The sequence below is a fragment of the Suricata suricatta genome, chromosome X, assembly GCF_006229205.1.
Source record: "Suricata suricatta isolate VVHF042 chromosome X, meerkat_22Aug2017_6uvM2_HiC, whole genome shotgun sequence".
NCBI lineage: Eukaryota > Metazoa > Chordata > Mammalia > Carnivora > Herpestidae > Suricata > Suricata suricatta.
Window position 1 is genome coordinate 15,121,618 of NC_043717.1, and position 23,325 is coordinate 15,144,942.

At 37.0% G+C, this 23,325-nt stretch overlaps 1 protein-coding gene across 6 annotated transcripts in view; it reads right to left on the bottom strand.

Annotated features, from left to right (window-relative positions):
- Positions 1–304: 304 nt before the first annotated feature.
- The window catches only part of RPS6KA3 (ribosomal protein S6 kinase A3), a 115,546-nt gene continuing 92,525 nt past the window's right edge, over positions 305–23,325 (bottom strand). For all 6 annotated transcript variants that reach the window (XM_029929551.1, XM_029929552.1, XM_029929549.1 and 3 more), the window contains 8 exons: positions 22,181–22,306; positions 19,474–19,563; positions 17,420–17,578; positions 15,296–15,457; positions 12,404–12,480; positions 11,707–11,824; positions 6,543–6,683; positions 305–5,684 (listed from right to left, as the gene is read on the bottom strand). In XM_029929551.1, the coding sequence (XP_029785411.1) occupies positions 5,562–5,684; positions 6,543–6,683; positions 11,707–11,824; positions 12,404–12,480; positions 15,296–15,457; positions 17,420–17,578; positions 19,474–19,563; positions 22,181–22,306 (996 nt within the window). In that variant the 3' untranslated portion in view covers positions 305–5,561. The remainder of the gene's footprint in view (positions 5,685–6,542; positions 6,684–11,706; positions 11,825–12,403; positions 12,481–15,295; positions 15,458–17,419; positions 17,579–19,473; positions 19,564–22,180; positions 22,307–23,325) is intronic.

The following is a 23,325-nucleotide window of genomic DNA, read 5'->3' on the forward strand; positions in this document are numbered from 1 at the left end:
AGTCTGATAATCTTGGACTTCTCCAAGAAAAGCTTGTTTTATCTGTGCCTGGCGATCACTCTGTATCCTTTGAATCATTACTCAAGTTTGGTACTGGGTAAGATCTATGACGTACGAGTCTGATGTGACACTCTTGGGACTAACCAAGACTTTGCATACAAAAATTATTTTGCACTTCTTAACTCAGAAACGTTCCTGCTTTAAGTTACATCAGTCCAATCTGGACTGATACTATACTTTGGATAGAATTTGGCAATATGAAGGATTAATTATATAATTGAAATAACCTGATAAGTGACATATATGCATTTACTTGAAACTTTATTATATAAATTTTCATTTCTTTTAAAGATTACAAAACCTGTTCTGTGACAGGAATACAAGCAATATTGTTCCAGGATTATTCATGGATACATCTGAAAGAGCTTAGATTACACATTAATAGTATGATTCGAAAACTTCCCAGATTAAACTCTTAAGCAAAACAATTTAAAGTATTCAGTGATATTTAATCCTTTACAAGCATTTCATAATTATGGCAGCAGGTGCCAAGCATCTGATGTGATTTAACCACCGATAAAAGGTACAATACATAGGAACTCATGATAAGGTACCTTGGGCCTCTGGCATGCCTCACTAGAGAGAAACTAGTATAAAGTAAGATCATGTATAATAGTAGAAAAATACTTGTGATTTTTCTTTTTTAAAAACTGTTTAAGTAGATGCCCACCCCATTCCCACTCAAGGCCAGAAATGCAAAATAATTACAACCCTTAGGCATATACCTTCCCTTTTGCTCAGGGTAAGAGTTAAGATAAACCTAATACATGTACATAATTTTAAGAATTAAAAACTCATCACCCACAATTATTAACGATGCTAAGGAATGGCAATTATATATAAAAAGAGCTTTAGATGGTAAACTACACTTAGAGAAACATAAACCAAAACCTTTATCCTTATGCCCTTGCTTTGTATTTAAAAGTTCTACTTTAAATACTTGTTTGAAAAACTCAGTATACAGTTCACTCAGTACTATAGTGATAATAGGAGTAAAGATTTTCACTTCCATTAGATAATGAACTAATCTACTTAGACTATTACAGAGACTCTCCTCTCACATATGTTTACATATTTTGTATTCAAACGGTATGTGCTCTCAAGAGGTTTCCTTGAGGTTTGCATCTCTGAACTTAGTCTCTAAATTTTCCTTTCCACTAATCTCTATTCAATGTCATATACTCTGCTAGTTGCTCTGAGAGAAGTCATGGACATTTAAACAGCTTATCATGCACTTCAAGGTTATATGGCAAAATAATGAGGAAAGTGCCTTCAGAGGTAGGAAGTAGACTCTCATCCCAACCCTTGGTATGCCCTGTTATGAACAGTTAAAAGACTAGAATCAAAGTGGTAAATGTGAGACTGATCGTAATACAAGGCTTAAGAAAATTAAGTCGACTCAATTACCAGAATTCTTTGAGAACACTCAGTCACATTGGAACCAGTTACAAGTCACTTGACCACACAAAATACAGCAGTGTCAGAAGTATATAAAGCACACTGAAGATAAAAAGTTTTCTTGGCCATCCATATTTAGGTATTATCATCCTGTAGATTCTTCACTAGAAAAAGTGGTTAAACGTGGCTCTGCCGAATACCACAGTCCCAAGAGAGCAAAATTCATTCCTTCATTAATTGGTCTCCACCAATGGTCACTTGGGGAAACCAGCAAAATGTAAGCAATCTGGAGGTGAAAAGAGGACTATTTTCATTCACTGAAATATAAATACTGAGTTGTCAATTTATCTGTGAATTAACTAAAACTCAAAGCATATATCTAGTTTGTGAGTCACAAGGAGTTGAAGCTTTTGGAGGAACAGAACTCTCAGACTAGAATGGAACCTCTTGGTTTTAAGCACCAAGAGTCAACTCATGGAACTCATCACATTTGTTCATCACTGAAAACAGACCTTTTATAACCCTTTACATTCCTGAGATACCTGTCCTGATGCCTTCATCTCACAAACCCTTGATACTACCATGAAAATGTTCTCTATAAAATATGGTAAAGCAAGCTGAACAATGTTTCGCCATTTATAAAGGCCAGGAAGTAGAGAATATCAAAGCCATGTTGAGATATGTGTTGCTGACTCCCATAGTGATTAAGCACATCTGTATCATGGCTCCCAACTCTTGAATGCTTTTTTGCTCTCACCCCAGGCTGGACCTACTTCAGCCCCTTTCCAACCCAACCCATTCTGCTTACTCATGAAGTCTTTGCACCCACCCCTCTCCCTCTTTAAGTCTTTCCTGTACTTAGGGTGCATGGCACAGCGAAGAGGCCAGCCTCACCTCCCATAATGTGTCCTGGCCCCAACAGCAACTACTTCTTAAAATTAGGTGGGAAATGGTTGATCCAAACCCATACTTTGCAGCCTAGGGCGTGTGAAATGTGAATCTCTACTGCATACACACCACACCACTCACTAAGTGACTTTTCCCACACATTAACCTTGCAGCATATTGATTCCGTGCCTTGGCAAAATTATTACACTTTTGGACTTCTAGGGCTGCTTGTGAATGAACAAATCCACATCAAAACTGTTAAGGAAGGGTCTATTGTACTTAGAAAAAGGCATCTCTACAAATTAGAAGGAGCTGAAATGATTTACATAAAAAATTAAAAGGGCAAAAACTTACCTTAATTTAACATCATCACTTCAAAGGGAAGATACAAAACACATGGTAGTGTAATCCATATTTTTCAGCATGTGCTCGACAAAGTTAAGTGCAATCTTCAATTCTAGATGTTATTTTGGATTGTAAGCTAAGAGGGGGGTTTGTGAAAGTGGCCTGATAGTTTAGTTCCTTCTTTCACATTGAAATATCTTTAAGATTGAACTAAAATCTTTCTGGGAGAAGCCCTGGTAACCAGCAGAACTAACTGAAGGGCTCGGAGGAACTGGACTCAGAAATTAATGAAAAGGTAAATCCAGTGCAGGCAGTCCATTTAGAGCACAATTGTTGCTAAAGTTTGTCTGTTCTAAGTTAAAGGCAATAGAAAAACCAGGACCACAGATGAAATAAATTAAGCTCATGAACTGCATTTTAGGCAAAAGTCTTCACTTTTGTGAGCATATGACTTGCTTTTCTCCAATAAAACTGGCAGTTGGAGTAGGCAAAAAAAAAAGGCAGTATCTTTGAAAGCAATCAGCTTGGCATTCATATACCAGTAGAGTATTGTCCTAAGAAATACATATATATTTTTGAACAAGTCTGCTCTTAGTTGGGTGATAATATGAAGGGAAGGCAGCATGGTGTTACGAGGGTAAAAAAACCAAATGAGAAGTCTTTGCTTTGGGTCTTAGGTTCTTTACATGCAACATAAGAAAGTTGGACTAGATAATTTATAAGGATTTACACATTTACTTCTGGTTCTAAGGCTATGATGGACAACACACCTAAGCAATTATGGAAGAGCAACAGTGTCCAAAATTTGCAAATCTTTTTTCTGCCCAGAGTTACATTAACATTTTACAAGTGACAAGAATGTGGGATGGTTATAGTTTGAAATAGTGAACAGAGAGATAAAGGAAGAAAAGCTTTCTTTCCAGGCAATGGGAAGCAGTTTTTGAGAGTAAGCATTCATATACTCAAAAATTAAAAAAAAACAACTTTCTCCTACTAGATCTTCTGAAACCCCTCCTCCTATATATTTTTTTATTTAGAAGATAAACTTACATTTGATTTCTATGTGATAATCCTCTTGCGTCACTTAGACAACACTAATGTTACAGATATACCCTTCATCTTTAGTTGCACAGAGGAGAAATTAAGAAATAATAAGTGGCTTCCAAGACATTTAACTGAAGTATACTTTCTTGGCTTTGTACTTACAAGGGAAGATTTACAGCTTCAGGCAGGAAAAAAAAGACTTCTGATGTCAATGGCTCAGTACATGACTAAGATCCATTGGGCACATTCTTGATAAGGCTAAGCCAAACCACTTTTTCCTTGTTCATGTTTTTCATATTATAAATTGATGTACAGTAGATAGCTTGACCAAAATACAGGTAATAATGGACACAAAAATTTCTTTACTCAAATAAAACTGTGAAAACTACCAGATTAGATGTAGATAATGAATACTGTAATCAAAGCAGACCCAGTGATCACTATGAAAACTGATTGTTTCTGAAGTTAAAGGAAACATTATATGGCTATAAATCATTAAAAGGAATTCAGAAAACACTCAATGGTGAACATTCACTTCGCCTACCTTACCTATTTCAGGTGAGAACCGATATTGTTTGATCAAGAATGTTTTATTCCCTCGAATAAGAAAGTTTAAATCCAATTCCATATAGAGGCTGGTGGCCTTTATTACATTCAAATTAGTGTTTAATATAGAGCATTGTAATGGGCTAGAACTCATTATGATTTACGTTTTTTCCAAAGAAAGCATACTTTTCTTGTAAGTATATAAGAACAGGAATTCTGTTATTCATATGCTAAACTCTGCAACTTCATCTCTTTAAACATTAAAGATCCAATGGGACTCGAATGACCTGTTGCTAAATTTTCCTTCACCAATCTCTTTACCATAACTCTTAAACGCCTTGGATGTATATTGGCAAAATCCCAAATTATATGCCAAATACTAAATATGGATACTATTCAAGATTAAAAGTGCAAGGACTACTTCCTTAATTAAGGAAAAAAGAACTCTAAGGAGTTGCAACGCACATGGACTAACTTCATAGTTGTACTCTTGATGTCATGCCACACACACGTGATAACTTTCTCTGCCATAACAGCTCTCTAGGTTAGTCTGACAAAGCACCTGACTTTAAGAAACAAACAAATGAACGAACCAGTGAAACAGACACGGGGAAAGATATGTACATTTTGGAAGTTGTTACATTCAACAGCTGTTCCACAATCTGGCCATTTTGAGGGCTGTCCAACAATACTGTTAATCCAGGTGAACTATTTAACCAGATTTAATAGTCAATTGATTAATAATAGATTCCAAGTTAAACAAAGCATGTATACATTAAAGAAAGCAGTACAGAAATGTACTGTATATGAACTGTTTACAAAAACATACAAAATGTTGGATGGCACAAGGGATACAGTGCTAATAGAAACGGATTGTTTAAGCTAAGTGCTTAACATAAACTGTCCATCCCTATAACTAACAAAGAATATTTCAGGGACATGAAATATTTCCTATAAAAATAATGCTATATGGTGTAGAGTACTTTATTCAGTGTATTTTTAGGTGGTATTCATATGTTCATTATTCTCGTTGATTCAGTGAATATGTCTTCATCATGTTTCCATTTTCATTTCATCCGAAGCTCCAGGAAAATCTAACTTGCTAACAATCATTTAAAGCGAGAAGAGACGGAAGCAGGAGCAGCAGCAGGAGCAGCAGCATTATGGGTACCAGCTGGGACAGTGTGTGCTTGCAGGTGTCTCTCAGAAATGTGCTACCTGTCGCCAGAACTTGTGCTATCAGCTCACACCACGGTACCAAATATCTCACTGAGGTCATTTCACAGGGCTGTGGAGGTGATTTTTTTAATACCTCTCCGCTGAGCAAGAGTAGAACGGCCTACCGGTTCCAAAACTGGCGACTGATTACGGTTTAAAGCAGAATATGTAGCTGCCATGGCACCCTGAAAACAGGAAAGAAAGGTCACAACACAAATGACAATGGGTAGGTCAGTCACATGTACACAGAACTTGAAATGGAGATTATCCCCCCTAATTTCTTCATATGAAAATTTATACAGACTTAATTGGGCTCATAATGAAAATAATCACACAGGTCAAACCCTCTGATTTAACTAAAGTTGAAGATGCAGATGTGAGTGGCTGAAATCATAGATGAGAAAGGACAGGGATGGACTTATAACAATCAGTCCTCACTTTTCTCAGGACTATTCAACTTGTTTCTTTGCAATCCTTTAATATGAGAGGAAGCAAGACATGCTCTTTGGCACCTGTATTTTGCCATTGCTGGTGACCTCAAAGTTTGTTTTGGGTTTTGCATTAAAAAAGTAAAGTGTAGAGAAAAGTTAGGAAATCCATAGGCTTATCTGAATGATAAATTCATAAGTCATTCTTTTTTTTTTAATTTTTAACATTTATTTTTGAGAGACAGAGACAGAGCATGGCAGGGAGGGACAGAAATGGAGACACAGAATCCGAAGCAGACTCCAGGCTCTGAGCTGTCAGCACAGAGCCCGACACAGGGCTCCAACTCATGAACTGCGAGATCATGACCTGAGCCGAAGTCGGCCGCGTAACTGACTGAGCCACCCAGATGCCACAGAAGTTATTCTTATACTAGTTTTATTATGATATTTTGGTGAGCCTTGACTTTTTCTTTTCTAAATCACTCACTGTAAGGGATCTCATTCGAGAAATGGAAGCAGGATGAGGGAAAGGGAAAGGTGGTGTGGGCATGGAGAGGGTGGCTCCCAGTCTCCCGCAGAACATGTGGAAAACAGTGCCTTGGTGGGGCCACTCACCTTGACTAGATGGGGCGCGTCCTGTCTGTTTAGTTGGTATTGTGGCAGTTGGTCCCAGTGGACGATCCAAGGATGTCTGAGCACAAGGGCAGCAGTCAGTCTCTGATGAGGGTCCACATGAAGCATCTTTGACACCAGGTCCTGGAATGGGGATAATAATAATAAAACAAGCTTAACTCTTTCTGTTTGTTTTTCTCTAGCACTTAATACTGGTCAGCATTCTTCCTTAGCTTCAATGACACTATATTTTCCTGGCACCAAACCTTTGGGTTCAAAGCAATTGGTCAACATAATTTCTTAAAATTACAAACAAAAAAAGCAAAAACCTAAGTCTCTGTTTCCTCTTCCCTGAGTAACAGTAACTTTGGTGCATTACAAAGAGTAAGTTTATCACATTTATATATCTTTAAGTACTTTGGCTCTTTTTTCACCTAGATATTTTGATTTTTCTATACTTCTATAGGTTTATTTCTTTTTTAATTTCTTAATATTTTATTTATTTTTGATCTATATATACGTGGATATATATATATACACATACATACAGAGAGAGAGAGAGAGAGAGAGAGAGAGAGAGAGAGAGGGCGCGAGTGCAAGCATGGGGGAGGGGCAGAGAGAGAGGGAGACACAGAATCCGAAGCGGGCTCCAGGCTCTGAGCTCTCAGCACAGAGCAGGACACGGGCCTCAAACTTGTGAACCATGAGATCATCACCTGAGTTGAAGTCGGAAGCTCAACCAACTGAGCTACAGGCACCCCTGTAGGTTTATTTCTAAGTAATTTTTAGCTATAGACTTTTTTGTGCTGCCGGTAATAATGAAAAGCAGAACGTAACTGTCCAATAATAGGAATTTAACTGGAGGGCTCCAAATGCCCCCTCCAAAATTTTAGAATTTTTAAGTAGGCTTCATGTCCAATGCAGGGCTTGAGCTCATGACCTTGAGATCAAGAGTCGCATACTCTACAAACTGAGCCAGCCAGGCACTCCAGATTAGTTATTTTTAAGTTCTCCCACTTTATAAGCAACTCACAAGCATCATTAAAAAAAAAAAAAAACAGAACTACAGAGAAGCAAAAGAACATTAAGAACTCCCAGAATCTCATTCTTCAAGAGACAAATGCTTTCTATCTATCCAAATGCTTTCCTATGCTGAAGTATGGAGCTTTCAGCCCAGTGAGGAAGAGACAAAGAATCAATTACAAAGCAAACAGTAAGTTCTTTGATGGGATGAATAAAGAGGTACAACTAAAGGAACACAAAGAGACACGTGACCTGAACAGGGTGGTGTGGCTTAGGAGTGACTTCCTTAGAGGAATATGAGACCTGAAGGAAGAGGAGGAGATGGATTAGAGAAGGGGAGGGGAAACAGCAATTCAGAGAGGCAGAGCTGAGTGTATTTAGAGGAAAGCCCTCAGGGATAGGAGAACTTGCCATAGTTAAGGAACTGCAATGTGGCTGTAACAAAAACTGCAAAGGAGAACATGGCAGCAGATGAACGGAGAAAGGTAAGAAGGGACCAGACCATGAAGGCCCTTGTAAGCTACATTAGCAAATTTGCACTTTTTCCGGAGGTAAGAAATTATTTAAAGCAAAGAAGCAATACAGTCATGTTTGTACTTTAGAGAGATTATGCTAAATGTTGAGGAAAATGGATTGGAGGGTGCAAGCTTGGAGACTCCAATTTGAGACCAGCAAGAATTGATGGCTTCAGGGCAGTATAAGAAATGGAGAAATTTGGATGGAATTGAGGTACTTAAAAGAAACAACAGAACCAGGTGGTTGACTGTATATTGGGAATCAAGATGTTATTTTAAGGATTCCTCTGCTATTAGATATTAACAGTTTCTTATTTTTAGTTTTCATAGACAGCTAAGAGCAGGAATAAGCTACTGAACAGAATTAGAAATAAAAAAATGAAACAATCAGCATCTCTCCTGTCAAATTCTTAAAGTGGGATAATGTGCTTCAAGAACCTAAAAGGTTGCAGAACTGCTGAGGGACATGACAAAACTCTACTATAACTTTAATGAGATCTGTGCCTTAAGCAGTGCACTTTGGCCAAGTCACTGAGAACCACTTCTCCTCCTCCTGTTCGGTTACCCTTCAAAGGCTATTCCTCCTAAGCTTTCTCATTAAATGGTGGTGGCTCCCTTGAATTCTTTCCATAGCTCTCATCACTCTGCTCAGACAAGCTCATTTGTGCTCATGGCTTTAGCTACGACAGATGATGACAACTTCTAACTCCACAGTCCATCCGAGACTTCAACTCCTTCCAAAGGTCTACACCCATATAGCCAGGTGCCTGATGGACGTACATCTCTTAATTATATATCACAGTCACATTTCAAATTCTTAACTTCCAAATCTGTAACCATCACTTCTCTAAAAACTACTTTTGTATTCCACATCTTGGTGAGGGACACCACTACCCAACTCGTTTGCCTGACATGGAAATAAGGACTACATGCTTGCTATTTGCCTCTCCCTTGCTTCTTATATCCAATTAACCACCAAATCTATTTTGCCTCCTAAATTTCGCTTTCATTTGGCTCAAATCCTGCTACACCTGCTCTAGTGTAGGTCCTCATCATTCGTGACCTGAACTACTACAAAACCTTACAAGTGAAGCCCCTATATTAGGTCAGTGAGTAACAAATGAAATAATGTAGGTTACAGTGTTAGCACAGCCCTTGGCACATAAGTGCCCAGGAAATGGTTCCATTTTTCTCAAAGTCACATATGACACATATGGCCCACATGACTGATGACATTCACATGTGCAATGTGCTCTTGAAGTTATGTATCAGATTGAAAGAACCCTCCTTCCCAATTTTGTGGGTATATTCACTTATCATATTATGCTTGCAATCTCAAGTCTTTTTTAAAAACTTTTTAAATGTTTATTTGTTTTCGATAGAGAAAGTGAGAGCATGAGCGGGGAGGGACAGAGAGACAGGAAGACACAGAATCTAAAGCAGGCTTCAGGCTCTGAGCTGCCCGCACAAATTCAAACTTATGAAGCATGATATCATGATATGAGTGAAGTTGGATGCTTAACTGACTGAGCCAACTAGGCACCCCAACAATCTCAAGTCTCAACTGGACAAATGAGCAAAAGTTATTAGTAATAAGGTGACATTTATAAGAAAGGCTATGATTAGATTCTATTTTTATCTCATCCTCACCTGTCTTTTTCTTTCACTCAAAACAGCATACTGGAATGCAAGTCAATGAGAACTAAATTATCAAAATTAGAGCAAGTTGAGGTTATCTCTAGAATTTATTTAAAAAGCAGGCAATGGTTAAGCTCTGATACTATATATGGTGACATTACTTGATATGTCTCACAACTGATCATGACAATCTGTGGCAGACTCCATGGATAAGAATTATTCCTCCACAGAATAAATTTAAACAAGGAAAATCTTCAGGGCACCTGGGTGACTCAGTTGGTTGAATCAAGACGAAGTCTTGATTTCATCTCAGGTTATGATCTCAGGGTTTGTGAGATAGAGCCCTATGGTGGGCTCTGTGCTGACAGCACAGCCTGCCTGGGATTCTCTCTCTCCCTTTCCCCCTGTTCCTCCCCCGCGCTCTCTCTCTCTCAAAAATAAACATTTTAAAAAAGGAAAGTGTGATCATGAAAATGCTTAATATTTTCCAACAGTTCTCCAATACCTAGAATAAACCCCAAATCCTAAGCATAATCTTGTAGAAAAGCCTTTCATAATCTGGGCTCACCAGCTATCTTCTCACGTGTACCCTGTACTAGTCACATCAAACTGTGTGCAGCAACCTGGAGGCGTTCTGCCATGACCACAAATAGCATGTGCTGCTCTCAGCCCGGGATGGAATACGTCCTTCTGCTCCCTAACACTGCCAGGAAAATCCCTTCACTGCTTCTGGAAAGCTTTCCTGGAAATCTTTCTGACTGAGCACCATCTGTGAACTTCTTTAACACAAAAAATGTACCAGTGTAACAGCACACGTGACATATACGGTCTGGTTCTGGCCATCTCCCAACGAGACTGTGAGCTTCTTGAGATCAGGAATTGCATCTCAGTCACACCTTTTATCCCTGGACCCTCACTTATTAAGCAGGTTTTAGGTGCTCAATATATAGATGAAAAAGAAATCCGAGAAAAATGAATCATCTGGTTTAAAAAAATTTATGCTTAAAAAAGGGGAAAGGCTAACAGTTCATTTTAAATCAGTTATAAAGCCAAATATTATCTACATAGACATTAAATTGGTTAACATAGGCTTCAACTCTATGCCAAAAGGATCAATCTATATTTGTTACATATCCTATTTGCTTTTGCAATCATCTCAACTCAGGCTTCCACCTCTAAGAGAAACCAGGAAGCACTTTTACCAATAATTATCTTCTTTATCTCTTCTGCGCTTTTCTCACTTGAAAGTGGAAAGCTTTGCTCTTCTTTTTGTTTTTAGTTTTTAAGTTGTTTGCTCTTCTTTTTAAAAGAGCATTTTTTATGAATAACGTGAAAGTAGAGCAGAGTTGGAAAGCAAGTCGGCCAGAGGCTGGCAGATACTCCAGGGAGAAAGGCTTTTCAGATGCATTTCAAGCACATACTATAAAACTATACTGTTTAGTGTGAACAAGATGCGACCCTTTTCTACATATTATGGACCAAAGAGAACATGGTTTAGTTTATTCTAGGGAACATGAGCTTTGGAATCAACTGTTTGATTTGAAGCAACCACATGTAGCTGGTGGGTAACCAAGAACAAATTCACACCAAAATTCTGGGCCTTGCTTTCCTTCTGTGAAATGGAGATACTACCACCTATTTTACACAGTTTGTTAAGAAGATTAAATGGGATGATTCAGGAGAAGCGCAGTGTGAGGCACAAAAGAGACACACGAATCATGAAGACTACCACTACTACTATTATTCAGCATATTTGTAAGTAAGAAGAAGTTTTAGATGTATAGATAATAAGGCCAAACTAATACTTTCTATACAAAATAATTGGTCCATTTGTGAGTTCAAGTTATTTGGTTACATCACTTCAAAATACTACTTCATAAACAAAAGTTTTGCTTTTAAGTAGTTTTAAACTACTTCATAACAAGTTTTTTCTTACTAGGGATTATGAAAAATTATTTTCTCAAAAGCTTATAATAGGAAGCCATATTTACCTTTGCTGTGTCTGAAACAGAATTCCAGTAACCACCACTGAGTGAGAATTTTCCACTGCCTATCCGTGCCAATATTTCCTCTGGTGTATCATCAGGGCCATTTGCAAATGGAGTATAACTATTTTATAATAAAATTAAAAAGTTAAATGAATAAAATTTCTTTTTGGTTGGTAATCTTCACATTTCTTTGAAGTATTCAAGAGTATCGCTTCTCAGCCTTCTGGCTAAGATTAAGTGTGAAGTATTCAAGAGTACCCTGAGTAATTTAATGTAATAGTTCATTGAAATCTTCAAAAGTGAAAAACATCAACATTATGAAGTTCCATAAAGCACCAGGTCAAGGTATAAGCTATGAAATATTAATTAGACTTAATATGATAATACAAATATTTTAAGATATGACACATAAGAATAAAGTATTTAAAGTAGTGTATATTTATGACATAAGAATATTAAAAAGGCATGGAAAAAAATCAAGGTTAAGACCCTAAGACATTAATAAATGGCACATTATAGAAAATCAGTAATGATACAGTTATAAATATACATACACACACACACACACATACAGGATTGTATTATTAGGTAACAGGAGAAAACATGAAAAGGATATTATAATGCAGAGATTAAAAAACTAAAATTAGATCATTTGCAGACAATATTGATGAATAAATGCTTACAACTATGGCCCACTCACCCCGTCAGCATTGTATAGAGAAGGACACCAAGACTCCATATATCACAAGCAGCATCATAGCCTTGTCGTTTTAAAACCTAGAAAAAGTAAAAATTAGTATTAACACACCACTGTTTACTTTAGAGATGTGAATAGGCCATGAACTACATTGTATCTTCTACATCAGGGTATTTAAGAGAAGCCTCAATAGAACATGACTAACAAAAAAGGCAATAATATATTAACCCCATCCTAGAACATTCTATGACTAATATTTCATATATATAAAATTCAATTTTGGGATTTGAATTAGCATTTATTGAGTGCTGTTGTGGCATACAGAAAACTAAATGACAGCTCAGAGTCTGGAGCCTGTTTCAGATTCTCTGTCTACTTCTCTCTCTGCCCTTCCCCTGCTCTCACTCTCTCTCTCTCTCTCTCTCTCTCTCTCTCTCTCTCTCTCAAAAATAAATAAACATTAAAAAATACATATAAAAGTATAAATGATATAATGCAAAATTATACTTTTACATACATAAAATGATTCACTTGAGCACTTAGTAATCACCAACTGTTATTAGGCATGAACAGTGATAAATACAAAACACTCTGGTTTCTTTAAGAAAATTAGAATATGGCAGGGGAATAAATAAAGTTAATAATTTAACATGGTAAGTATTTTAACAAAATTATACCTAAAGTGGTCGGAGTATAAAGACGAGGAAACAATTCATTCTTGATCTGTGGAGAGAAGGAAGGCTAAGGGGCAGCCTGCTTGTACTGGGCCTATAAATAAGAATTCAGGAGGGAAAGGGAGGAGGTTGGGAAGGGCAGAGGACAGGCAAGGATTCAGTGTGGCCAGATCTCCAGGTAGGTACACTAGAGAGAATGAAGGGCTTTTACAAATATCTTGTTAAGGAACTAAAATATTTTTCCTGAAGGCAATCAGTTGTTATTGAAGCATTAAACAGGGAAATAAAATAAGTAGATGTATACACCAAAAGGATAACTCAAGGTATAGAGGAAATTCTGCTAAGAAGACAGACTGGAAAAAAGGCCAACTGACAGGAAACAATTTGTAGCAAACTAAGTAAAAGGCTGTGAGGACCACACTAAGGCAGGACATGGAGAGAAAGAGATGTAAAGATAAAAGAGGAACAATTTAGTACAGATGGGATATAGAGGGTAAAGGATAAGAGGTCTTAAATATTTAGGAATTAAAATGGAAAGGGTTTGATGACCAACTGGATGTGGAGAAATGATGGAGGAGGAGGAGGATTTCAGGAGGACTTCTAAGGTTTAACCTGGATGACTAAGTGATGAGTAGGAGACAACGAGTTAAAAGGTCAAGTCTAAAGAGAGTTTAATTGTGGAAGATTTCCTGAAAATGATGAATTCAGAGGCTTGGAAGCAAAAAACATTCAATGTGCCAAGGCAAAACAGCTACATGGTGATTTCAAGAAGCAGATTGATTGTGTAAAGCAGGAAACACTCATGGGGAAAAATGAGAGAGCCAGATGAAGTGACTATGCTTGGATACCGTATGTGTCAAGATGCTGTGGATATGTGGACAAACAAACAATGACTCTGTCCCTCATTAGCTCTAGTACCACCAGGAGAACAGGTGCAAGCAGTCTTTTTAAAAGTATTATTATAACTCAAAGTAACAAAATTATGAAAAGATTGGTAAACAGAGGAGGAAATCCAACCCTATAATCCAACCATTCTAACATTACCAAATACTATCATTTTTTTGTGAAATATCTAATGGTAAATGCACAGACTTTGCAGCCATATTGCCAGGGTTCAAATCTTGATCTGACCTCAAACAAATTATATAACCTTTCACTCTGCACCTGGTTTCCTATAAAATTTGAATAAAAGTACTTACTTCACATAGTTATAATTAGAAAGAATTATTACATGCAAACTCTATGTTGTAAGGATGAAATCAGTTAATACATGTGACAGGCACATATCCCTTATTAGGGTTGACTATTTTTTTTTAAGTTTATTTATTTTGAGAGAGACAGAGAGTGCATGAGTGGGGGAGGGACACAGAGAACAGGAGAGAGAATCCCAAGCAACTCAGGCTCTCAGCATGGAGCCAATATGGGGCTCGAACCCACAAACTGCAAGAACATGACCTGAGCTGAAACCAAGAGTTGGACGCTTAACCAAGTGAGCTACCCAGGTGCCTTGGTTAACTATAATTTTTCTTATCTAGTTCATAGTTACATGTTTTTACACAATGATAATAAAAAGACAAGAAATCTTGGGATTTAGATTTGCTACAATGAGTAAGAGAAATTCCTTAGGAAAAGCAGCACCCTCAATCAAAGTAGGGCTTGAGAAAGACTTCTGTAACCCGGCAGCCCTACTTTGATTGAGTTGCTGCTTTGGCAGTCATTTGGGCCGCAGTGAAGGAAGCAGAGCTAGGATGGTGGTTATGTGAACAGAAGAACCTCAAACTGGTTTTAGAGAAGAGAGATGATACCTAGTCATGTAGCTAAAGACAAGAAGACACTACGATGGTTTAGCCTTGGAAATACAAAAAGATGGTGACAAAATCAGGAAATTAAAAGGATATTAGGAAAGGATGAGAATAAGCTAGTTTCCATTTAATTCCATGTGCTGACAAGCACAAAAGTGTTAGTGATAGTAGACCACTACAGATGAGGGATTATGTAGAAACACAGAAGTTAGGGCAAGAAAAGGAGTCCTAAGTCCCCTAAGAAGTAGGGGACTGAGGACAAGATGAACTACCATCAGAAGAAAAAGAGCTGACATTTTATTTTAATTATTTGTTCAGTAAGTCTTCAATTAAACAACTATGAAGTATTCTATATTAAACACAGCAACAATTTATATTTTAAATATACTGAAATACTGGAAGGAAAAATTCACAATTACCTCTGGTGCAACAAAATTTGCAGTGTAACAAGGAGTCATGAGAAGACCGTTTTCTGCTCTTAGCTGTTTGGCAAAGCCAAAATCACAAATTCGAATAGATTCTGGATTGCCAGATTCATCCACATAAAGAATGTTGCTAGGTTTCAAGTCTCTGTGAACCACCTAATTGAAATACAAATTAAAGAGGTACATTAACAATACAACAATACATTTCCATAATGGAAAACTCTTTATTCACAAACTATCAAGCAATATACTTAACAAGAGGATGTGAGCGCTGACTTGTAAATTATCTCAACATTATAAAATGCTGATGATGTAAGCATAACTCTCTAATACAGAACGAGGGCAGGGAAAAGAGGAAGAAAAAACAGTATGTACTTCCCTCCTCTTTGTCCCATTGAGTAAGTAGGTTAAGGTAAAATGCAAATAGCAAGAATATCTATCTCTAGGTTATTCATTTATTCAAAACTATTTATTGAATGCCTGTCATGTGCCAGGGTATTATATAGGGAGCTGCAGATACCATATTGAACAAGACCCATAAGATTCTTGCCTTTCCATGTTAGATGCATGCACAATAGTGAGGAAGGCAGAGAATAAACAGGTAACATATGATCCAAACAAGCTGGAACAGTGGGGGATAGTCTTTCTAAGTAGAGGAAACAGCATGTATAGTGTATGTATACAACAAACAAGCACCAACAGGCTCATTGAACAGGCACAGGGTTAAGGGGTAAAAAGGAAAAAAAATCCAGACTTTAAGTACTGCCTATTTAATATCCAAGTGACAATGTTAGACATACTAAAAGATATTTTCTTTAGATTTTTGTAGTATTTCTCTCTCTTTATTAAAAATTTTTTTTTTCTGTTTTTTATTTATTTTTGAGAGACAGAGAGAGACAGCACAAGCAGGGGAGGGTCAGAGAGAGAGGTAGGCACAGAATCTGAAACAGGCTCCAGGCTCTGAGCTAGTTGTCAGCACAGAGCCCGACACAGGGCTCAAACCCATGAACTGCAAGATCATGACCTGAGCCGAAGCCGGACACTTAACTGACAGCCACCCAGGCACCCCTATTTCTCTCCCTTTTGTTACCTACTCAAATACTTCTTTCACATAAACCTTGACATTCCTTATTAGACTTCTCTGTTTCTTCTACCACTAAATTCTGAGTCTAGATTCTAATCCATCACCTCAGTGTTAGTTCCTGACATTGAAAACGTTACTTCTCCAGGTAATCTGAGTAACTAATTACTGCTGAAGCAATGGGAAAAGTATATAGAAGATTAGGTCACTGCAAAGTCATCAATTCTCCAGTGAACATGGAGTCCTACTAATTTTGAGTTAGTGTACTAGGAGAATCTTGACCAGCTAAAAGTCAAGAAGCTCTAGCATGAAATTGACACTTCTCACTTGCTACCTTCTGGGGCAAAGAGAAACAAAATGAGAATAATGTATTGAAAAAAAAAACTCCTTAAGAAGTAATCTCTTAATTTCCCTGTATTTACTTTTTTTTAAGGTTTATTTATTTTTGAGAGAAAGCGTGAGCAGGGAAGGGAAAGCTAGAGACATGGGGATAGAGATGCCAAGTGGGCCATGTGCTGATAGCGAGCCCAACATGGGGCTCAAACTAAAAAACCACTAGATCATGATCTGAGCCACAGTTGGATGCTCAAAGGACTGAGTCACCGAGGCGCCTCTCTTAATTTCCTTTTAGAAGTGAATACAATCCATGATACTCTGGCTTTACTTCTGAACTTGCAATGGACCCAATTCTCAAGAGTACAGAGCAGCCTAGCAAAAAAGGTGATAGGTCTTCCCAGTCAGAAGACTTCACTCACTTTTTCTTGGGAAGCACAAGAATTTAATATAAACAAGTTAGGATTACAAAGCAGCACTTCAACCTTGGTGGGAGAAATTTACATAGAGGAAGAACAGCAGAATAATTAAGCTAATAGTAGTTATTTTCCACTAATGCATAAAGTAACTTCTACATCTGTAATTTTAGTTCAACATTCAGAAAGAAAAGGTAAAAAAAAAAGGCAAAAGTATGTGTGTGTATGTATATATGTATATGTGTGCACACATGTATTTATATATATAAAATGTTAAAAAAGACTTACCCCTTGTGCGTGAAGATATTCAACAGTTTTGGTTATAGTGAACAGGACAGCACTGGCCTCTCTTTCAGAGAAAAATTTCTGTCTCAGAATTTTATCCAGCAATTCACCCCCTTTCATAAGTTCTGTCACTACATACACGTATTTTCCATCATCATACACCTGTAAGATTTAACACAAAAATGTAAAAAATGACTTTAAACTTTACATGTGCTCAGAACAAAGTTTACAGTCAAGGAAATTTTTATTCATCACAACTGATAGAGGATATAAAATTTGCAAGCCATTTTATACATGTAGGAATATTAAAACAGGAATTCATTAGATTGAATGTCAGAAAAATAACTGGCAATTTCCTTCTATGAACCCTAAGTCACAGCAATCAAAGTAATGATTGGCATCATATATGAAGGGGTACTGAACTCTTGCTCTCTGGTTTGTTTCTCTTGATCTTTCTATCTATTGATGACAGCAGGGACTGGTATGAAGACACATGCCTGTGATTTTCCTGGAATTTCTGCAATTGCAGAACTTCTGTATATACATAAACAGTTCAATGAATCAATTTTGGTTTTGATTAAACTGAAAGACAAGCTGTGGCATGAATTAAGTAGGAAGATTAAGTAGCAAAAAGAAATTCCATCTAACCATACAGTACAAGTTTACTCGTAATGCAGAAATAGAAAGCTCACTGTAATTTTGGACTTCTGCTTCAGGCAATCCCAAACTGAGATAACCCCTTTATTAAACTTCAGTTCTTTTTATTCCCTCTCACAACTGCGTTACCACACACCTTTATTTAGCTCCATACGAGTACGTGTGCTGGGGCCCCAAAAATGGAGAAAACAAAGTACCTGTCCGCAATGATTTTATTATAGTATAAAGACACAGATAGAGAAATAAACTTTAAAAAAATGTTGGAAATGCTGTGATAAAAGTAGGGAAAATTTTAGAGACCTTGCAATTTGAAGTGGAAGAAGGAGGAAAGATGTAAAAACCCGGAACAGCTTAGGGAGTTTCCAAGTCACGGAAGAAAGAATTTTCTATACTTCCTCTTTTATTTAGTTGGTCATATTCTTGGAGGTTATAGTAATTAAAGAGACGCTTAAGTTATGCAGCTTCACAATTTAACGGGACTAACTTAACATTCTTCTTCTACCAATGTGCAGTGATAAATTAATCTGAGGAGATTGAAGTTTCGGTAAGGAAGAAAGGAGAGTAAACTTTGGAATTACAGAATCTCAGGGGTGAAAGGCAAAAGGTACTTTAGAAGTTCCCTGATTTGTTGGCCACGTGACATATCATGGCTGTAACACCCAGATATGGCCTTTGAGCCTCTGTGAGCACCATCAGCAAGAGAAGGTTCAATGCTGCCTGGGGAGTTCACGCCCTTTGGCAATAGCTCTGTTATGATAAAAACCACAGGCAGCAAGGAAAGGATGCCTCACTTGTTTAGGGTATGGTGATGTGCAGAACAGGCTTCCTGGAAGAAGTAATGTTTGAGCAAAGTTTTATACGAATGGTAGTTAGCCAGGCAAAGAAGGGAAGTTGGAGGAAACCATACATTCCGACAGAGCAGCATGAGAAAAGGAGGAAAGTTGAAAGATATGTACATACTAGAGCATGGTTAGAGCATGGAGTAGGAGAGGAAGTGTGCAAACTTCTGCAGACAGAGGAAGGCAAGGGACTGGAGGTGAGTGAGAGAATGAGCTGTAGGCAGGGAAGTAACAGATCCGAGTGTTTGCTTTCTCAGGCAGTACTGTGGAAGACAGCTTGAGGAGTCCATGGAGCCTGAGACTAGTTAATCCCTAATACTAATTAATACCCATATGTTCCAGTAAATATAGGTATAGCAATAATGTCTATAACACTTTTCTTCTTAAAGCAAAAATACAAAAACTATATAAACTTATTTTGCTACACATATTGTACTCCAGTCAATTTTTTTTAAACTTACAATATCGAGTTCTTTGTCTACCACATGATATTTGAAAACATCCCCAGAGTGAGCTGGACAACTGATTCAAATGATCAGAGTTAAAGAATTTACTACTTACATCCTTTAGGGTAATGATATTTGGATGCTGTCCATAACGAAGAAGAATTTCAATTTCCTCTGTTGGGTCTCTCTTGCTTTTGTCAATAATCTAAACGGGCAAATATTTATATAAAATCTCATGAACCATATAGTCACTAACCTTAAATATTAAAGCTACAGATCTTAAGTATCATTTTATGTAAATACAGGACATATGAGCCGTTTGTCAACCAGTCTTATTCAAGTCCCTGGCCACACACACTGTTTAATCAAAATTTGAAAGCCAATCTACATTTAAAACTTTAAACACTCAAAGGCCTCAGGAAAAGGTACTAAGAACATCTCTTTCTTCCATCCTTAAATGTCTTAAGCCTGTGGAAACATAGTGAACTTCTAACCCCTATCAATACAGATAATTAAGAACAAGATGTATATATAATACCACCACTAGCATCTGTTTACTGAATTACCTTTACTTCCTTTAATAAAATACTTCAGTGGAAGAAACCAGTTAGTTGTATGCTACTTATAAAGACTTAATTAAGAGTTGAGGAGAACAAACTTATTTTTGAAGCTAGGCAGAAAGCTAAGTAGAAGACCACACCTAGAATTTTACTTGGCTAAAGTTAAGTTTAATTATTATAATAAAGCCCTTTAAAATACTAATGTAGCTTTCCAACCCTTTTATGTCAGCTGCTTCTTAAAAATACATCTCTTAAAGTTTTAATCTGTTGAAGTAATATTATATTTTTAAAAGGATAACACATTTCGCTCTCATTTTGTCCAGAGGGTAGTCTAAAACAAATTTTGTGACCTTCATATTTTCAATTTCAAAAAGGTTTAGTAATTAACGCATGCAATAAATAACTCAATTGCTCTAGCAATGTAGGAAAGAGCTTGCAACTCACAGTATGAGCCAAATCTGCTATCTGAAATGAATTTAGTTGTAAAACAGTTTTGTATGTGCAGAACAAGAAATACAAACATAGGCATACCCTGTAATTGAATGCAAATGACAGTGTGGCATTAGGAAAATGGATGATTAAGAGGAAGGTATATTGAATAGACATGCAAATTCAAAGGAGATGATCTGGTGTGAGTCTTCTGAAGACCAGAACACACTGGGAGGTGTTATTCCTAGCAACAATCTCTTTGATCTGTTCATCTGAGCAGTTTACATTTCATTCACATTTTTGCTTGTAGATCTTATATTTGTAGTAATTTCAGTAGAATGAACTTGTACTGGGATTGTTTTTTATGAATCTAATTTAAGTCACAAGAATCCACATATAGCTTGGAGATATTCTCAAGGTTTTGGTATACTGCTCCTGGTTTCTGTAATTCAAAGAGGGCCTGAGGGCATGTCTACTTTTTTCTGAACTATTTATGGAGACAAGATACATCCTTAAACTGCCTACCATGTACATTACTCACCTTCTCTCCTTTCATGTAAGCAATTAGAAAATTTCTATGTACCCTAGATTTCACTATGAGCAAAGAATAGAAGAGCAAATTAAAATGCCTTTTTTGTGGTTCATCCTTATAGAAGGCGGGACACTGATGACTTTTAAAGCAATTACATCCAAGTTTAGAGAAATAGTAACAATGTTTTGTGTATGTGTGTCTTCCCAGTTATTTTCTATACATATGTAAAAGACATTTATTTTTATTTTTACACAGTGAAATATTAGATCTAGAGGACAGAAGGATGGATGAACAGAAGTAATAACAATTAATGCCACTCTTCTATTAACTAAACATGAGCTACCCACACTTAGGGATCAGTTCGAAGGTCCAAAATACATGGAAAGCTTTAGACCTTAAATAACTTGCACTGGGAGAGCAGACTACCATCCCAAGAAGTGAAAAGGCAGAAACTTGAACATAGTATTTTTTCACTTACGACTAAAGGTTTATAATTCAAACTTATCATAGAGCCATGTGCTTTGGCTTTTGGCTTAGAAAATTCTGTCTTGCTACTTGATGAAATTAAAAGCTGAAGGACAGATACCAGAGGTTTGCACTCATAGGTCTAACAGGAGAACAGGAGAAACCTAATGGAGGACCATGGGGAGGGGAAGGGGGAAAGAGAGTTGGGGGGAGAGAGGGACGCAAAACCTGAAGACTATTGAACACTGAAAACAAACCTAGGGTTGAAGGGGGAGGGGGAGGGGGTGAAGAGGTGGTAGTGATAGAGGAGGGCACTTGTGGGGAAGAGCACTGGGTGTTATATGGAAACCAATTTGACAACACACTATTTAAAAAAAAAAACACAGCTCAGAAAGAAAAATAGCTGATGATAACAAATTTTGTAATAGTGGTGCATATTCTTTTATCAGTGTGTAGATCCTTTCATATGTGAAGGATAGTACAAACATTTTTTTGCCAGAAAAATGTAAACATAAAATATTTGGTATACCATCTTAAGGAATTCCCTGACACTTAAGACCACAAAATAGGGCACTTTTTAGAGTAAAAGGGTGTTACTAAAAAATCAGGAGTAAACTGTACTGTCTTGAGCAAACTACCTTACCTTTAGTTTATAGGTGAATCCATGGATCCAGATTAAGGGTCCTGAAGGTTGCTAGGCAGATATTTAAACGTATCATACTTTTTTTTTAAATAAGAAAAAGCATATTTACAAAAGAAGAGTGTAATTTTTAAGTGGAACTGACATGCATGAATAAGAACTGTTAGAGATGCATTTTAAACCTCAAAATATTTACCTTCACTGCAAACTCCATGTTTGTAGCTTTATGTATGCATCTCTTGCAAACAGAGTAGGAGCCAATGCCAATATCTTCCTTTACTTCATATCCATCAGTAAACTGAATACTGTTTCTGTGCAACTGCTACAAACACAATTATAGATTGACAAAGAGTTTTAGAGTGACTATGGTATAATTCATAATGGTGCAATATGTTACTCGTATGCATTGTTGATGCTAACAATAAATATAAATGATTATCAGCAAAAAGAAAAATGAATACAGCATTTATTCTTCCACAACTGTGTATTTTAGTAGTGTCTACCATAAAATTAGGCTTTTAGAAAAAACTCATGTTAAAAAGAAAAAATTGCATATGTACAACAGAAAACACAGAGTTACTTGATAAGGAGCTGAAAGCTTTGCCTGTGATTGAGCCCTATTTCACTCCCCAGCCAATGCTAGGTCCTTGAAGAACTTTTGCAAATAGGGAGGAGTCTGAAGCCTCTGGTACAGAAGAAAAGATTTAAAAGGATTCAGAATGAAAACATCTGGATTCTTGTCTCAGATGCACCTCTTGCAGGCCACGTAACCCTGAACATGTGTTTTCTCAGCGGGTAATGGTGAGAATTAAATAAAATATTTGAAGGGGATACCTATTATTATCATTGTGGACTATCAGTAGCCATGCCCTCTGTTCTCCACCTTCAAGTCAGAGCTTCAATATAACTTCTGTTACAAAAGCTGTTAATGAGGTAAGGACTAACAACACGTGGCAGGATGGTGGCTAGCAAATGAGTGCTTCCATAAGTAGGCCGAGGGAAGCTGTGTTGCTCTTGGCTATACTGGCACGACAGCATCCCCTACCACACCCTGTGCCTGCGTGCTTTGTAGAGGTTAAAATTTGAATTCTGTAGAATATATGTTTGTGACTTCTATGTTAGGTACAGATGTTTAACACGCTTGTTACAGTACAAGGGACAGACTATTTCAGCCATGAACTTTATTTAAAAACCAATGCTTAAAATGGTTTTCTAGAAAGTGGAAAGCAAGATGACTACTAACTCATGAAAGAAACTTTAGAGCAAAAGCAACTTCATCATTGAGCAAATTCAAGCACTAATTAGTATCTTCAAAAACAATCAGTGCTTCAAAAGACATAT